The sequence below is a fragment of the Wasmannia auropunctata genome, unplaced genomic scaffold, assembly GCF_000956235.1.
Source record: "Wasmannia auropunctata unplaced genomic scaffold, wasmannia.A_1.0 LD336069.1, whole genome shotgun sequence".
Taxonomy (NCBI): domain Eukaryota; kingdom Metazoa; phylum Arthropoda; class Insecta; order Hymenoptera; family Formicidae; genus Wasmannia; species Wasmannia auropunctata.
In genome coordinates this window covers 3008889-3026818 of record NW_012026821.1, presented here as the reverse complement: position 1 = coordinate 3026818, position 17930 = coordinate 3008889, and the positions used below count along the sequence as shown (strand labels likewise).

Sequence of the window (17930 nt, the reverse complement as noted above, 5' to 3'; positions counted from 1 at the left end):
TTATTAAAAAGACGGCCAGTCAATTAAGACAAAAGGTAAATTTTGGTAAATGTCAATTAAGTAGGCCCGGAGATAATTGAAGAATGACACTACCAATCATTTTGACAGTACTGAGATAACAATCACTATTTTATTCGACAGTGAAAAGTTTACAGGTAATTTTTCGATTTTCACATTTGCTGTACGAATACACGTATTTTTTAATTTTCACGTTGCAAAAATTGAAAAATAATTAACATGTATACATTTTTCACTGTCGATAATAAAATAACGATTAATTGGTCACGTAAAAATACGATTGTGTAAATGTAAATGTACAAAAACGATCCTGTAATCATTATATATTGGATGTTAATATATCTAATATAGCTTATGTGTAATATATATATATTTAGAAAAATTTATAACTTTTATATAATTCTTGTTACACTTGTCGTAACGTACAGGCGTCTTGTATGTATTAATGTATGTAATACAATACATATATAGAGAGCCTCTGCTCTGTAATCATACACGTGGACTTCGCCTGAACGAATGGCGCGACCCCTTTCGAGTTTTCTCGGGGCCGATGTCACACGGACAGTGCCAGCGTGTTTTAGGTTAGCTGGGCAGTGACGAGACCGGTCGTGAACGCGGTGCGTCCAAGGTGCCATTGACCAGCTGCGAACCGTGTGGCGAAACATTCCGTCGAAAGGCACCGGCGCACCGGCGAAGGAAACGAAAACGGTCGAGTGATTAAATGATAAGCGATCATGGCAACGCCCACCTGTGATAAGAAAGCGAGGGTGATCGTTCTAGGAGGTGAGGTATACATATATTTATATACGCGCCGGCCGGATTCATATACGTGCCGGAACGGAAGAGCGATAAGACTCCTGGGGCGACGGCTGACCGGGAAACGTTTATCCGTTTTTGCGGTTGCAGGATGCGGTTTCATCGGTCGCAATCTCGTCGAGTATCTGTTGGATAACGATCTGGTATCCTACGTGCGGGTCGTCGACAAGGTGCCGCCGCAGACCGCGTGGCTCAACGCGAAGCACCAGCGGGTGTTTGAGCATCCTTTGCTCGAGTTCAAGAGCTCCAACTTGATTAACATAGGTAATCGCAATCAGGACGCATTCGAGAACCCCCGAGTCCCGTTGAGCAGAGATTTGCAACTTTAAGATTTCAAGAGAAAAGATTTTCTTCGCGTTTTTAATATTCGTTAAAAAAATAGTTGACTTTTCCGCTTATTTTCTTATTTATTATTATGTTTGTATTGTAAGATTAAGCACTAATTTATCGCACGTATCTCATAAAGTCTGTCATAAAGTACAAAAAATATGACATGGACAGTAATCTGTAAACGCATAATTTTTATTGATCTGTATCGAAGTGTCCTGCCAAAGTGCATTCTCCTCCGACGAGCCTATCGATTATGTGTTCAATTGCGCCGGGGAGACAAAGAGCAGCCTCACGGATCCCGTGTACAAAGAGGGTATTTACAAATTGAGTCTGAACTGCGCCCAGCAAGCAGCCAAGATCAAAGCCTTGCATTACGTGGAGATATCCTCTGGCAATTTTAATGCCTCGGAAAAGGTATTCCTCTTCGAACGACGTACACTTTTAACGCAAACTGTTGACTCGAAATTGATCATTGTACGATGTCACGTAGACTCCTCACAAGGAAGACGACGCCGCAGAACCGTGGACGTTCGTCGCAAAATACAAGTTACAAGTGGAACACGAATTGAAGAACATACCAGACTTGAAATACACCATACTTAGACCGGCTGTTGTGTATGGTTGCGGCGACAGGAACGGCCTAAGTAAATTCTTAAAATATACAATTTCTCTCGCAGTTTATCCGGTTACCAGGAAGCCTTCTTTTTATGACTTAAGAAAAAAAAATAGCTAGAGTATACCTTGGCAATTTGCAGCACCCAGGTTGGTCGTGGGCGCAGTTTACAAGCATTTAGGAGAGATGATGAAACTGCTCTGGGGACCGAACCTTCATATGAATACGGTTCACGTGAGGGACGTTGCCAGAGCTATCTGGCACGTGGCTAACAGACCAGAGACGATAGGCCAGACGTATAATCTCGTGGACGAGGGAGATTCCACTCAGGGCTCCATCAGTGCCATAGTCTCGGAATTGTTTAATATCAATCACGACTACTGGGGCACCGCGCTATCTACACTGGCTAAAGTATGCAGGATTTTATATCATTGTTTTTAACATGTTTCATATATATTTATAGTTTGATAGAGATTTTTAGTTGGTGCATTACGATGTCCAAAAAAAATTTATTAAAATTAACTTATTAAAAAACTTAATTAAAATTTCATACTTTCTTTATCTTTATAGACTGATATGAGCTCTGTTGTCGACGAGGTAAATGACAAACACATGACCCCTTGGGCGGAAGCTTGTCGCAAGGACGGAGTGGAAAAGAGTCCCCTGTCCCCGTTTATAGATCAAGAACTTCTCTACAACAAGCACTTGTATTTACAGCCCGGAAAACTGTCGAATGCCACGGGATTCTCGTACCTGTACCCTAAACTGACGAAAGATGCTCTTACAGAGGTAAACTGCCATTCGTTTTTCACAAGCCGGTCTCTCGATGAGAAAACTTGCATACGGTATATGTATAAAGATGAGCGTTCGCGAATTTGCAGGTACTTAATGACTACGTGAGCATGAGGATCTTCCCGCATTCCTTGGTCCTGTGAACTTAGCAATACCGACTGCCCAATTCGAATATCGATCAATATTATTCTCTTTTACACGAGGATGCTACAAATTACAAGATAAATACGGACGCTGAGCGCCGTTTTCACCTTGTGCCTAGAAGGGTTCTATATACAAGTTATATATATATTCTATTATACACGTTATATATCTTTACTTGACGTTTTACACGCCAGTGAATGAGATTTTAGAAAAGTACATATATATATATATGAAATTTAAATATTTCGTAGACGGGCCTATTGCCAATGTGATATAAAGTAGCAATTAATGTACTTAATTTTACCATAGTTCTGCAAGTGCAGAACACTTTCGCACCTTAAAGATAGCTAGTCAAACAGTGACGTTTAAGAACGCGATTCGAAACATTGTTCTTACACACGGAGGATAGGTATGCGTATAAGGATACCTAAACTTTTAAGGCATTCGCGGTGTGTGTGCGAATCAATTTCGATGAACATTCTAGAAGATTGTTTGGTAAAAAAAGAGCGCTTTTTATATACCATTTTTTCAAGACTGTGAACCGATCAAATTGTTGAAAAATCTATATACTTCTTATATTGCTAGATAGATAACAAGAATTCTTTTTATAACTGCTACATTCCAAGGTGTACATCTTCCTACACTAAAGCTGTGAATCAAGTCTTTCTATTGAATAATTGTTACACGCATAATTTTATTATCGACAAACTCTCGGGTGTGTGCGACCTAAAGGATTGTATTAAATTAAGTACAAACACTGTTAGAAGGTGCGTTTAGAAGATATTCCTACAGAAGATATTCCTTATCGATATATTATATATATATATGAACGGTCGCGTTCATATTGATAGATATATATATGAACTGTGCGCTTTCGCACACATATATACTTAATATAAAACAAGAAAAGAATTATATATTCTATTGGCCTTAAATGGCGCATAAAGATATTAGCAAGTATACTACACTGTTCTGTTGTTACGCCAGCGTTGCTGCAGATACTTTGATAATAAAGTTGCTCCATTTACGAAATCGCATTTACTCACCCTGTACCCTGCGAACACCAGACGTTCTTCGCGCTGTGAAAGGGACATAGTTTTCTTTTTTCTTACACCAAGCATGTGCATTTGTACACTGTCTTAATTTTATTGAATCAGTGGTTACAACAAGACGACGTGTTCAAGAAGGGTCAACAGTATTATTAAATATTTAGTGTATTTAGTCTTAATACTTCAAACAATAAGATTATAATTTTCATGTAGTTCATTATACGTAATATATTAAAATATATACTTTAATGTTCTTCGCAGGTAATATAATATATGTATATACAATCGCAGGTAAAAGGTATGTACAAAGTAACTGCACCCTAAAAGGATAAAATTGTCGCATCGGGATAATAGATCTAAAAAATCGGAAAGAAGGGCGAAAATGAGGGCTGGCGGAAAATAAATAGTCTTCTTAATACATATATAATAATTACTAGATATAATTAACGATAATAGTAATAAATGAATAAAATTACTGGATTCTCTTCTCCTGTGTATATATTAGATGTAAAATAAAGTGTAATGTCTCGGTTATACTTATATATATACATATACTGCGTATGCTGCTATACGCACGCAATATATGTGTATACATATATATGTGTATATATAACATATAATATATATGTATATTGTATACACGCGCGTGCGTATACATCCACCGGGCGTGAAAATATAATCTTTGAGATAAACGGCATTTAAAAAAAAAAATTGTAAACAATAGTCTAATAGGTACCGACGTTAAGTTAAAATTAAGTAATGTAAATCACTCTGTGCAGAGTGACAATTACGGAGGTATATTCGTTCGACTAGAGCCGCCGTACAATACAATCGATATTTGCTACTTGTGTATTTAAACGCTACAGTCTGTCTGATGAATTATATCGTACTCTGTAACGAAAGGAATGTGTGTATATCATATACGGAGTAGTCTTGCACGGATTTCATTTGTATAGGTGTGATTTAAAAGACGTTAAAACGTTCCTCTCTTTGGCTGCCGTATTGTAGATATTCCTAAATTAAGTGTGACGGTGAAAATAATGCGCGAGTATGAGTAGCTGATTGTTAAGAGACCCACGACGACGTCGGTATCGTGTCTCTCCCCAGTGGGTTTGTTCGGTAAATTGATGACGATTGATGAAATGCGATGAATGCGCGCGAATATTTGTTAATATGGTGAGATAAGTAGAGATTACGATCTATATGATATCCTTTGTCATTTCCGACGTTCGCGCGCGTTCGCGGAATAATACGAAGAACGCTAGACGCGAGACGATGCTTATTGCTTTTGTATGTACTATAAGGTAATAATGTTTGTCTTCGTGGATTTTGTACATACGGGATGCGCGGGTCACGTAAAGCCCTGCCACGAGGTCGTTCTTCTCCGCAGAAGGAGCGACGGCCCGCAGCCGCTTCGCGTAAGACGCGCTCTGTTAACGCGACTTCTCTCTCTTTCTCTCCCTCTCCCTCTCTCTCTCTCTCTCCTGAACGGAACGGCGACTCTATAGTCAATTGTTCACGACGTAAAACTTATCACATCCACGAAATTATTCAAGAGCACTATGGTATGCGTGTACGGAGTGTTTGTCGTTTCAATTATATTACTGATTGCTGATTGGCGATTCGCTCGCCCCTCGCCGCGGCTACCCTCTTTCTCTCTCCTCTCTTTGTAACACGGTAATATTCCGTTACTGATACTGCGGATATGGAGACGGGAATGCAGCAGCAGAATTGTACATGTGATCGGAGTAACATACGTTACTGCTAAGGGAAGTATAGTACATTACGCTACCTAAATGTAAGAAATGAGATGAGGACAGCGTTCTGATAAGCGTAAACTCATTATCTCATGAAACTTATACAACTGCCGGTTACATATCCAAAGGCTTGCGTCCACGAGAAGTTGCCAAACTGCCTACACAAGTATTTCGTTTTTTCAAATGAGATTAAACGTTAAAGTATCAAAAGAACAATTAATAATAAATTAATTTTTAAATTTTCAGAGAAAATACACGCTATATTTGAAAGTTTGAATTTAAATGGCTGGTTCTGCATCTTAATGTTGGTATTATAGAAGCATAAATTATACAGATTTAATGCTGTCTATATTTATTCAAGTATGTAGATTTCTGTCCAAAAACTCCAAACAAAACTCCAACTCTAACATCGTGGACGCAAACCCTAAGAAAGTAAAATAACTCAAAAAGCGCATTCGCATACTTTTTACTGCTTATACGTCACACAACGCACAACGCTCTCCTAAACTTAATTCTCTTTTCAATGTTCGAATAATTTTTTTGTAAATATAATTAACAGCTCTCTCTCTCTCTCTCTCTCTCAAATTATTCACCCAAGCGCTTTCATTGTACGTTGCAGACATACATATATAAACTTTCGAAGCGCGCGAGAGTTCGTATAATAACGTGAAAATGTACCTTCCTGACGCATAATATTAACAACGTAATGACCAACTAAAGGAACAATCGATTCAGTGTCCTGCTCTTTCTCTCGTTATTATACGGCAGTTTAGCTATCAACGCTATAGAAATGATCTTTTTTTTTTCTAAAGTATACCGTCAACAAATACGAAAAGTACATGAAAAAAAGCGTATAAACGCATATACCCTCAACAAATATGGAAATAATAATAAATTGTAACAGGCATTACACATTATATTATGACAACAAAATGCAAAAACAGATTAGTTAAATAAAAATCGTAAGCCAGATGCACCGAATGCATGCAAACGCATTCGCAACAAGTAGAGGTTGCTGCACAAAAAAAAAGGAAGAAAAAGAAAAAGAAGGAAAGAACTGTTTGATAATATAATAAATTCAATATTGTATATGCGATTCTATATACGAGACTCTCATAATTATATTTATAATACATATAACAAGTTCCATGTATTCATGTGTAAATAAAACGATTCTTTCTATTTCGTAGAAACTGTATCTGATCTGTGTGTAAAAACTATTATAGGGCTATTGTATGTATGTGTGTGTGTGTGTGTGTGTGTGTATGATGTGTGTATAATGCGATTCGCAAAGTTCAATATAAACGGAATAAGTAGAATCATGGTGCACAGTTAGTTAACTAAATGTCTCCGTATTAAGCAAAATATCGGCAATATGTAACAGTGTAGTACTCGTCCCTCGAATAAAAAAACGAAACTATAACTTTTGGAACAATCTCAATATATTAGACTTGCTAACAGACTCCGTTACGGAAATATTCTATGGAAATATTCTATGGAATGAAGATATGAGTCTTTTTTTTAATATAGGTACGTGCAGATCGCGAATTAATTCTAGCGTTAAATTGTTTTTCATACTGTGCTCATGGTGGTGACTATATTATTGCATGATCCAGTGTAATGTGTTTCACCTAAAGATATATACTGAATGTAAAATGCAATAAATAACAATTAGTGGAGGTACAGTAATAACATTGACATTTCTACGTCTCACTCTAAACGATATAGCTTACTCTATCAGGTACTGTGTTGGGTTTTTTTTCTCTGTCATGGTAACATGCACCAGTCTGGAATATGTGTCTTGTAGATTCGTTCCCGAATGCGGCTTTTCTTTTTTTTTTGTGTAATACACAGAACTGCTTCTTTACCAGTTAACACGCTAAATATCGTACATACAAAACTTTGACATTAATCGCGTTGATTACCTATAATCGCCTTAAAAACGATATTAATCTTATGAACGGAAAGAAACCTAGGGATGGGGGGATGGGGGAGGGGGAAAATATGTAAAATTCTTTCTTACGTAACGTTACGTAAAAAACATTCTCCGACGAGGTGTGTTATGTTAATTATAAAAAAATATCGTCTATCAATAAAGCAGTCTTTGAGGTCTCTCACAGAAGTAAACAATTGTGAGAAAACAAGGTGGCCTGTTACGCACAATTCATTTGAATTGCAATGAATTCCAATGCGCAAATTCATTTGAATTGCAATAAAGTATGATTTTATCTTTTTGAAAAAAAATTCCTTCCCATTCATAGGATCTCCTTTTAAATTTTAAAGTATGATATATCGATAGTCCACTTTAAACTAATGCAAAACCTACGTCAAATATTTTAAAAGCTATTCAACAAATCCGTTTGTCATGCATACTAGCTCCAAATGCAAAAAAAAATTTATCTTGATTTCTTGGAGAAATCAATGTTTTTTCTTTTTTTTAAGTGATATCTTAATGACACACATACGGTACGTTAAAATAAAAAGAAAAATAGAAAATAGAGAGGAAAAAGAGAAAAAAACACGGAATAAAAAATTTTCTTAACATCTCTAAAAAAACGCGTAGCATCTGGTTAGAGCCTTTCCCTGTTTTCTTAATACTAAACGTTCTTCTTTTATTTACAATTAAATATCAATGGAAAACTTATTTTGGAATGATCAGTGTTCTCTGTTCCATTTTAAGCAATCGTCAGTCCGAAAACTGTTGTCAGAATGAAAACTTCATCAACTTTTAGGCCATACTGTGCCCGGAAATTTAGCAATTTTGTGTCCCCAAACGCGAAGGAATGCACGTCCGCATGTCTTTTTGCTGTCGGTACTCGAAGTGTGATATTTTATGGACATATTCACAATCAACAATTATTCTATCCTATGTACAGAGGCATCGAAAACTTGCTATTCTTTTTTTTTATCATTTGAGTTCATTTTGTTCGCACATTTCTCAATTTTTTCGGCACGTTAATAGCTTACTTAATTCGTGTACGTACAGAATTGTTCGAAGTAAAGAGCGGTAATTTAAACTCTTGAAGCAACAGCCTATGTTCAAAAACGTTGCATTTACTGCTAAATGATCGTAATCGGGAATCGAGAACTGAAATTAAAATAATTTCGCTAGCAATATTCGCTAATATAATAATTGATAATGAATATCCCTCTACAAAACTTTAAAATAAAAAATTTCTAACAATATATCTATATACAAATTCTCTTAAAAAAATACTTAATATTTTTTGATCCTCAAACAATATCTATCTTTAAATTATTTTGTACCTACACGAATTCGGCAAACACTTCCAAGTATCGTCTACGCGATCAGTGTACCGTAATATTACAAGTGCACCATGCAAAGAATGCAATGAATTTTAGAATTGAGTTGCTTTTGCTGAGACGCTTTATGCAGACGAGCTTTGTTCTCCGCGCGATAAATGTATCTTGCTCGTATTTACAAAGTGACGCGATTAACGCCACACGATTTCTTCCGAAACAATCTTATTTACATCGATCATGGGTCAGACAGTATTCCTGCTTTGCGAGGCTGTTGCAATTTTTCATTGCTTTCGCTTTCTCGGGGCTGGACGCTCGCTATCTTCTTTCCCTCGCGCAATTGATTCGGAAGGTGATCGATGGCGTATTGATCGTAAGGAAGGAGGAAATAGGAGAATTCATACACTCCTACCTGTTGTACCTTGATACCGCTGAGAAGCGTTGAACACTTTAGCGTATTGCCTAACGCACTTTCACCCATTTGGTCCGAGCGCCGGAACAAGAGATGCACACGTGGCTTTCGGCGATGATGAAGCCTCGCCGTCCGGACATCCTGAATTGTTGTTTAAACTGCTAGCACTACTGCCTAAAGTACAATTGACCATTGTGAGCTGCGTGCCTTCTAGATCTTGCTCCTCTTCCTCTTCTTCCTCTTCCTCCTCCTCCTCCTCCTCCTCTTCCTCCCGTTGATTATTCGAGGCGGAACTGCCTCTCCTTTTGTACTGCAATCACGAAGAATGGATAAATTACTGAGGAATAACGTGTCTCCATTGTCTGTAATGAAATTAGTTAGAATTCAAGGTGATACCTGAGGATTCTCCATAATATGAACATCCTTCGAGCCTCCATTTACCTCCCACGGCGACAGTAAGGGTTCTTTCGCGCAAATTTCGAAAACCCCGTTAGACTGTGCACCCTGTACAACACACTACCATGTATTCCCTTGTTAAGATTCACATACATAAGTTCAATCTAACAAAATCTACGACGTTCGATTACCTTTGCGTCCGAGTGCGGATTTGTCTCAACCGGTGACGATGGACACAGCACTGCCAATTCAATCTCATTCGGGGCACCGGTGGCATTCGCTTGCTGACCCGTAGACGTACTGGACTGCTCCGCGCAACATTTATTTCCGTTTCGCGATAGCATGCATCCGTTCGTCGATTGAGCTTCGTTCCTTAACCGTGAGTTCTCAAACTTCCTCCGGCAGTATATACTGCATAGGCATATCATGATAAATCCGACGCTTATGCTCACCCCGAGGATCACACCTATTTTTTCGCAATCACGATGACAGTTAATAACGGTTAGCACGCCAAAGATATAAAGGTTATCTGAATTTAAGTCTATCCCAGTCTTTCTTACCTAGACTCTGATCGGGCTTAGAGTTTTTCTCATTACCCGACGGGGCAGGTACTTTTGATGTTCCACCACCACCACCACCACCGCCGCCATTATTACCAGTGGAACTAGTGCCGCCGGTAAAAATAATAATAGGACTTGACGGTTTCCCATAGCCGGCTTTCGTCGCTGCTCGCACCACAACGAAATATCGTTTCCCCGGTGCTAAGCCTGGTAGATTCGTCGTCCTCTTATTACCGGACACGGTCACGTTAGTCCATGCCGTCGCCAAGTCCATGGTATACGCGACAACGTAATTCTGTATATTGCCGTTTATGCTGCTCGGTTCCTCCCATGCAACTCGTACTTTCGTGTTGTTCTCCAAAAACCATTGTAACCCTTCGACTTCACCAGGAACTATAACATTTCCATTTTTGCAATTTATAATATCCCATATAAAAAAACACATGTATTGTTGTTCTATTAGATATAGCAACTGTTCTTACCATCTTCGTTTGTGTAGCATTCTATAGACTTGCTGTAGAAACTGGTCAGATTTGCATCAGGCACAATGGCTTTTACTTTAAACTCATATAAAGTAAAAGGCTTCAGCTCGTCAACATTCGTTTTCGTGTCGTTTCTAAAATACATATTTTACAAGGATTTACAAACTTTCGTCGAAGTGGATATATTTAGTACAATTCAATTATGTTTACTTTAGAAAATCGGACTGTACTTACATGATAGAACATTTAGAATCGTTAGAATTTTGCACATGCACCGCATGATAACAAAATTCAAACGAATTTACATCGTGCACATCGGACAACGTCCAGGACACATTAATGGACGTGGGCGAAACGGGAGTAGCCTCCAATGCCATTGGCACAGTATCTAAATTACAAGATTATGATATAAAAAAATTGCCTATTCTTTTATTCAATGCAAATATAGCCTATGAAAATCTAGTAAACTTACTAGGATCGGATTTGACGGTCTCTACATGTTTTGTCAAGCAACCTGTTGCTTCACCCGAGCTCACCATGCATAAATGCACAGTATAAGAATCATCGTTATTCATATCTAAATAAAAATTGATTATTGTACTTTCAACTTGAATAACGAAATAGTTAAAAAGTGCCATCAAATTAAATGCGGAATACCTACCAAGATCAGTTAACAGGTATTCAGTAATATTCTGCGGTAAATTAATAATATCCGTTAACTTCTCGCCATTTTGATTTTCGCAATAAATTTGCCAGGAATCGAACTTTGATTCAATTTGATCGTTTTGCTTGAAGTTGATGTTCCATTTCATCTAATATAAGCATCAAAGAGTAAAGTTTATAAAGCAATTCGGAAAACCATAAAAATTTTTAACAATTTAATCGATGATGCACTAACCTTGGCTAATGAAGCGTTTACAATTAATATTTGAATGTCTACAACGTTCCTTATAGTGAATTGATTGGATTCAGAAGATGGCATGGTTACAGTAACCCAGTCCAACTGTGATTCGCTAATAATCGGATCGCCCAGTTTCGTTCTTGCCAATACTCGAATATCGTATTGTGCTCCAGGTTTCAGGCCTGCATCCGTAATACATGATTATACATGGCTATTGCTTTCGTAAAGCTCAGAGAAAAAAAGAGTAGATAAAAATCATACCAGGAAGTATGTGATATTCTGTAGATGCCGGTATATACTCCACCCTTCTAGAGGAACTCTGGTGAGGTTTCCACAATAGCTTATAGTCCACTATGACGCCGCGAGATTCCTTACTACTCAAGGGCTCCCACGATATATTTAGTTTTGTACTACTGATTATGTCCACATTTATTTTTGGTGTGCCTTTAGGAACTGGAAACAAAATCATCATCTCGAGTTAAGCAAAGTTATACATATTTTGTTACCACATAAAGTTAATAAAAATAAAGACAGAAATATGTACCACTTGGAGCGGTGGAACACACAATGGTAGCCGATTGATCGCTGGCAGCATAATTATTCCACACTCGTACGTAAAACGAGTAATTTGTATATGGTTCAAGAAGTTTTGTTATTTCTACAGACGTAGAATTCCCTGGTTCTGGCGGCGAAATTTCTTCCTTACCACCTTCTGTTAACAGAGATGATATATGTATATCAAACGTTGTATCCCATAGAAATTGAAATCGGAACAAGCGAGAACTATCGCCAGAAGTATCGAAAATTATCAGCACGACACATTTCCGTCGAGTGCCGTGCTGATAACAAAAAGTAAAAATTACGTCTATCAAGATCTCACAGCTACTTTAGCACAAATCAAATGCGACTTATATAAAAATTATCCACTATTTATTTACTAATTGCCCTAATCCTGATTTTTTTGCTCTAGCCGATTCGCAAGAAAACAATGGACGTACTAATTAAAGTTTAAAGCACAGCCATAAAGAAAAAATATTTATCGAAATTTAAATTAATTGGTTAATTTAAATTAAGAGAGAGATCGGTTTTTATACTCAACACAAGATACCATCGAATACTCACCTACAGGACTATAATGGACGGTATAAGCTGTAATACTGGTAAGTGGTACAGACTTTGGTGGTTCCCACGAAATTAAGATTTTAAATGGCGAAATAGCGTGACACTTTAGAGAGGTGGGTGCAGCAGGGCTATTGCGCGACGTGTTTACTTGGAGCCGGCCAGCGGCCCAAATTTCACCTGCTGCGTTCACCGCCACACATTGGTATATGCCAGTGTCATTCGGCACTGTTGCTGATATTGCTAATTCTATTTTATTGTATTCCTTAACGTAAGTTGTTCTGCGACCTATCGATATACAGAATGCACAGTTAATCGTAAAAGTAAATGAACATGGAGACGTGCTGTTCCTGGAGACAAATCCTAATCTGTCCTGAATATCATTACCATTGATAGTAATATTCTCCGAATCTTTCAGCCAATAAATTTGAGGTACGGGTAATCCTTGCGCCTGACACTCGAATCTCGCCGTTCTTCCATTTGGACAGATTTGGTTCGTCGGCGTTTTTATAAATGACGGTGGTATTAATATATCTAAAGTTATGTTCTGCAATAATTTACACGAGATGTATAAATATGTTAAAATTCATTCGTCGTAAATATCAATTGCATTTCATCGAAAGTAATCTACCTACCTGTACTTCTAAGACATTGGTAATAGAATTCTTTGAAGAACACAGGTAAACACCAGCATTGGAAACGTTCACGTTCGTTAATGACAGTACACTAATGCCAGTGGTGGAATTAAGGAGGTTGCGAGGTTTTGTAACATTATCTACAAATGAATACGATCGCGAATGTAATTCAATTTTCTCAACTAACTAAACGTGTATCCTGCCCTACAAATCTCTTACCTATGTAACGAGGAATAAATGACCATGTTACGAGTGGTGATGGATAACCTGATGCAGCACACGTTAAATTAAGATTCGACCCATTAAGCAGCCAATGATTGTACGAAACCTGTGGAAACAAGGATGAGGGCGTATGCGTTGTTTTGTTATTTTCCGCTCTCGCGATAACCGTTAATTTTGTTTCTTTGCTCCTTTTGGTCTTCTTTAGAAATTCATTTGTGACTATGCATCTGGAACGTAGCAATTTAGCCCAAATTAGCCTTGCAATGTATAGAAAAATATTAGTAAGAAATAAAAAAAAAAGGATCATATTATACCTATATGAGCCCGCATCTGACAGTTTCGTTGCACTTATATACAGAACACCTGGTGGTACCACAGAATACTTTGATTCATTATGATAAGATAACAATGTTTCATTATGCTGCCACGTAATGTTGGGTGGGAAAGGAACACTGTCAATCAAGCAGGACAATCTCGCGACTTCGCCTTCTTGAACAGTAATATTTTCTGGAGCTTCTTTAAATACATGGGCAAGTTCTGCAACGTGTGACATAACTCGTTACAATAATGGCAAATCCAATTTCTAGATTTCGAAATTTTCGAAAGACAGGACCATTGTGTCCATAGATTTGTCGAAAATGTCGCACATTTACCTGCTATTTGAATAATGGTGGGAGCTGACCGTATCGACCCTCCTAAACTAGTATTTGCTACACAGCGATATTCATCTCTATTAGTGTCTCTAGCATTAACAATAATATTCCTGTCCTTTTCTTTGAACTTTTGCATTTGTAAATTTTGTTTCTGCGCACAATACATCAACGTGTTATACAATTTCTAAGGTATATTACATTATAACTTTGCAACGATAAAACCGTAACACAGGTACATACTTTAAGGAAGAGAAGAGAGCCATTGGAAAGAGGAACACAGCGAGTAAGATTACACGGAACTGCTTTTCCATTGTGCAGCCAAGTCACATTCTCCAAGTTTGAGCCAGCTATGCAACTGAGCGTGATCCCCTTTTTCCCTAGTATCACATGGCCACTAGGTTGAATTTCCAGCGTCAATCCAGATCCCTTAATCAGACCAGTGTCAGAACTGTCCGACCTGGACACGTTCCTACCACTGATATTTCCTCCGATACCTTTAACACCTGCCGAACAGGCAGTTCACAATTTACCTTTATACAGAATACAAATATTTCAACATTTTGGGAATCCCATCCAATAATATTCATAAATAAATAGGCAATATATTGAATTTTTTTCTTTAAAAAAACTTTCAAAATTTTTAAACTTTCCAGTGATGACCAATCAGAGATATTGCATCACCCATATTGGTTCCATGGAAATTTTAATAACTCTTTGAGCAGTCGAGTATACATTTACATAGATAATATTGTAACCGGTCTATCATACCATAAATATATGTTTTAAATTTTGTAGTAAAGCTACAAAATTTGTAGTATTGTCCTTAATTTCTGGCAAATATTTTTACACTTATGGTTATTTAGTCATTTATTGGACATTTTCAGTTGTGTTTTGGAAACGAGTTATGAGAACACGAAAACTCACTGCTCAAAGAAGAATGCGCGTATATTTGATTAGGAACACGGGAGAGATAATTTTCAGGTCGAAAAACAAGCGTGTGCACGAAAAGAGACACGAGATCTTCGCGACGTTTGCCATATAAAACGCCTATCGCGCGAAAACAATATCAGGTTTCTCTCTGTGATAACGCTAGCTGCGCGCATCTCTCTCCGCCTCGTCATCAGGGAGGGTAATTTATGACAATTCATGCACCACGGTCGAGGATGTACGTACAAAGAGGCGAGAAACGTCACGATGGGGACGACGTCGTACTGGGCCCATGTGCGTCGTAATAAACCAGTAACATCGTCGCCCCCCTCGCGAACTCGCGGGTACGCGGGGACACCGGGTGTCCCGATCTCCTCGCGAGGAAACGTCACTGAAGGTAAAGGCGTGAATAGGTACACGAGGAACGGGTCACGCACCTGCGACGCAAGCTGGTTTCAGCACTTCCGTGATCAAGACGCTCAGCAACAGTACTCGCGCCGCCATATATCCACGCTCATCGGCAACCGCGTACCGGTGCGTGCGTGCGTGCGTGCGTATGTTGCGTATACGCGTGCGTCTGTATGTGTACGTGTGCGTGTGTGTATGTATGTGTGTGTGTGTTACGTGTGTTAGTTTCACTGACAGTGGAAGCAGTGGAGCACGGCCGTGGTGCGCCGTCGTCGATTCGTGGTTGTCGTTCTCTTCGACTTCCTCGTCGTCGTCGTCGTCGTCGCCGTTGCCGCCGCCGTCGTCGTCGTCGTTGCGTTGCTGGCGCGCAAAATTCGACGCCGCATGTTTGACATCGTCGGCCTCGTCGGAGCCGAGGAGGGACAGAGTGACAGAGAGAGAAAGATAACTCGCTGCCGCCGGCTGTTCCGTTCGCCGAGCTGGAGCGCCCTTTCCCCCCTCCGCCCCCGCCCCGACCTCGCCGCGCTGCGCTGCTCTAGCCGCGTTCGCGTGTGTATGCGCGGCTCACATCGTCAACCGGCGCGGCGCGCGTACCGATCCTACTGTGAGAGCGTGAGAGGAGGTGAGAGGCGACGTAGGAATCCACCGTTCGAAATCGCCGCACCCCCGATCGCGGATCGCAAGCGCGCGCGCGCGCGCTCGCACGACCTCGACACCGTCGCCGGGAGACCGTGACCGCACCACCGTTCTCACCGGCGTCCAAAAGTTCGTCGTATCGCGTCCCGTCGGTTTTTAGCACGCGACACCCTCGTTCCTGCTTGCCATCTTCTCTCGGGCGTCCTCGTTGTTTACCGCCGCCCGGTGACGCGCGAGGGAAACTGGAAGTCACAAGGCCACACCGCGCGCCTCGTAGGAAAAACAGGGAAGCCGGTCGGTATTGCAATCTGCACCTTTTGGAAAATTAATTTATATATAATTAATAAATAAAATAATTAATTAATTAATATTTATTAATTTATAAAATTAATAAATTAATTATTAATTTATTTATTAATTTAATTTTTTTTTTTCTTACAATTGATATATTTATTATATCCTATATGCAGTATTCAATTTGTATTAATTATATTATATTTCTGGAAAGGAGATAATAAATCGTCGACTTGAAAGCTCGCTTGCGATCTTGAATAGTAATAATTAAACAATTATATTATATTAGAATGGCAATTGCAGATAGAAATCAAACACTTGATAACCTATCGACGGTTTCCGATTATCGACATATCTAAATGCTTTGATGATCACAACAGATAATAACTGCAGATTATCACTTGCGAGGTTACCTATTTTATCGATTAAGATCTATCTCGTATATATTTTATCTAATTTGAAATATTTTTAAAAATTATATTGACAGAATTCGCGTAAAGTTTTGCTTGAAGAAATTGAAAAGTTGTATGTTACTTAAAAAATATTAGTTGAAGAAAAAAGTAGTGACTCGAAGATAAATATAGGGTAGATGGCAACAGAAATACTTTTCGATCTTTATATCAATTAATTTTCTCATCTTGCGTATAAAAAAGTCAAAATAGTAAATTATCGAAAAAATATATTTTCCAAATTTTTTTTGTCATATTTAAGTCAATCTTAAATTATATATAATACCAAAATATATTAGAAAATACAACATAAAACGTTTCTATTCAATTTTTAGCCATCCTATTTGTTTCTTTCTAACAATAAATATTTCCAAGAAATAATTTTACCGGCAAAAGAAATCTTTGTTGTGTGTGTGTACTTAATTAAATATCTGCAATTAATTTAGATAAAAATGTATCCGACTTGTGGTAGATTAAAACATCTTCCATACATACCCCGGGAGTTGCGTATAGGAATAAGTATAATAATCTTTGCTTTTTAATTGCGCGCGAGCCGCTTTATTCCGGTTTTTTCTATCCGGTTATTTCTATATCATTTTTTCCCCCCCGTCCGTTACTTAGTTGCACTTATTTCTCTATAGGCTGCGATACGGTAATCGCGCGCGAGAGAAATCGCGCAATCGCGCCGTGCATGCCTGACTGGTGCAACGTGTATACCTCGCGGTCATTTTTGGTCATTTTCTTCAAATCACCATAGGCGCGGCACAAAAGCAACACCGCGTGTCGTAGTGGTATGTACATACACATATATATATATATATATACATATATACATATATATATGCGCGCGTTAGCGCCATTATCGCCATCCGCGATAAGGTCCCTCGGGTGATAATATATTCCGGCAAGCATCTCGGGGAAAAAAATACAGATTAAGGCACCTAAGCACGGATTTAACGCTTATTTATACTCCGCTAAGTACCGGCATTACCGCGTATTACGATCCAAATGGTCGCTCGAACTTTTTCACTGTCACCTGCTTCGAGATTTTCGCCG

At 38.6% G+C, this 17930-nt stretch overlaps 3 protein-coding genes across 4 annotated transcripts in view; 2 read left to right on the top strand and 1 right to left on the bottom strand.

Annotated features, from left to right (window-relative positions):
• The first annotated feature begins 560 nt into the window (after window positions 1-560).
• LOC105450207 lies at window positions 561-3745 on the top strand. Its single transcript, XM_011689954.1, has 7 exons — window positions 561-801; window positions 925-1098; window positions 1376-1578; window positions 1655-1808; window positions 1920-2188; window positions 2348-2566; window positions 2659-3745. The coding sequence occupies exons 1-7, from the start codon at window positions 753-755 to the stop codon at window positions 2710-2712; spliced, it is 1122 nt and encodes a 373-aa protein (XP_011688256.1). The 5' UTR covers window positions 561-752; the 3' UTR covers window positions 2713-3745.
• Window positions 3746-8712: 4967 nt separating this feature from the next.
• Window positions 8713-15607, bottom strand: LOC105450205 (protogenin-like). Of its 2 annotated transcripts, none has more exons than XM_011689950.1 (19): window positions 15525-15607; window positions 14401-14663; window positions 14161-14311; window positions 13822-14044; window positions 13505-13734; window positions 13286-13425; window positions 13038-13197; window positions 12654-12938; window positions 12076-12243; window positions 11793-11984; window positions 11529-11713; window positions 11292-11442; window positions 11103-11207; window positions 10865-11018; window positions 10631-10764; window positions 10149-10541; window positions 9780-10054; window positions 9589-9708; window positions 8713-9502 (listed from the first exon to the last, which is right to left on the bottom strand). In XM_011689950.1, exons 1-19 carry the CDS (start codon window positions 15589-15591, stop codon window positions 9254-9256), a joined length of 3645 nt encoding a protein of 1214 aa, XP_011688252.1. In that variant the 5' UTR covers window positions 15592-15607; the 3' UTR covers window positions 8713-9253. The 2 variants fall into 2 exon arrangements, with proteins under 2 accessions (XP_011688252.1, XP_011688253.1); XM_011689951.1 differs by having other exon boundaries at window positions 9589-9696.
• The window catches only part of LOC105450231, a 7995-nt gene continuing 5419 nt past the window's right edge, over window positions 15355-17930 (top strand). The window contains exon 1 of the mRNA XM_011689977.1: window positions 15355-15621. Coding sequence (XP_011688279.1) covers window positions 15355-15621 — 267 coding nt within the window. The remainder of the gene's footprint in view (window positions 15622-17930) is intronic.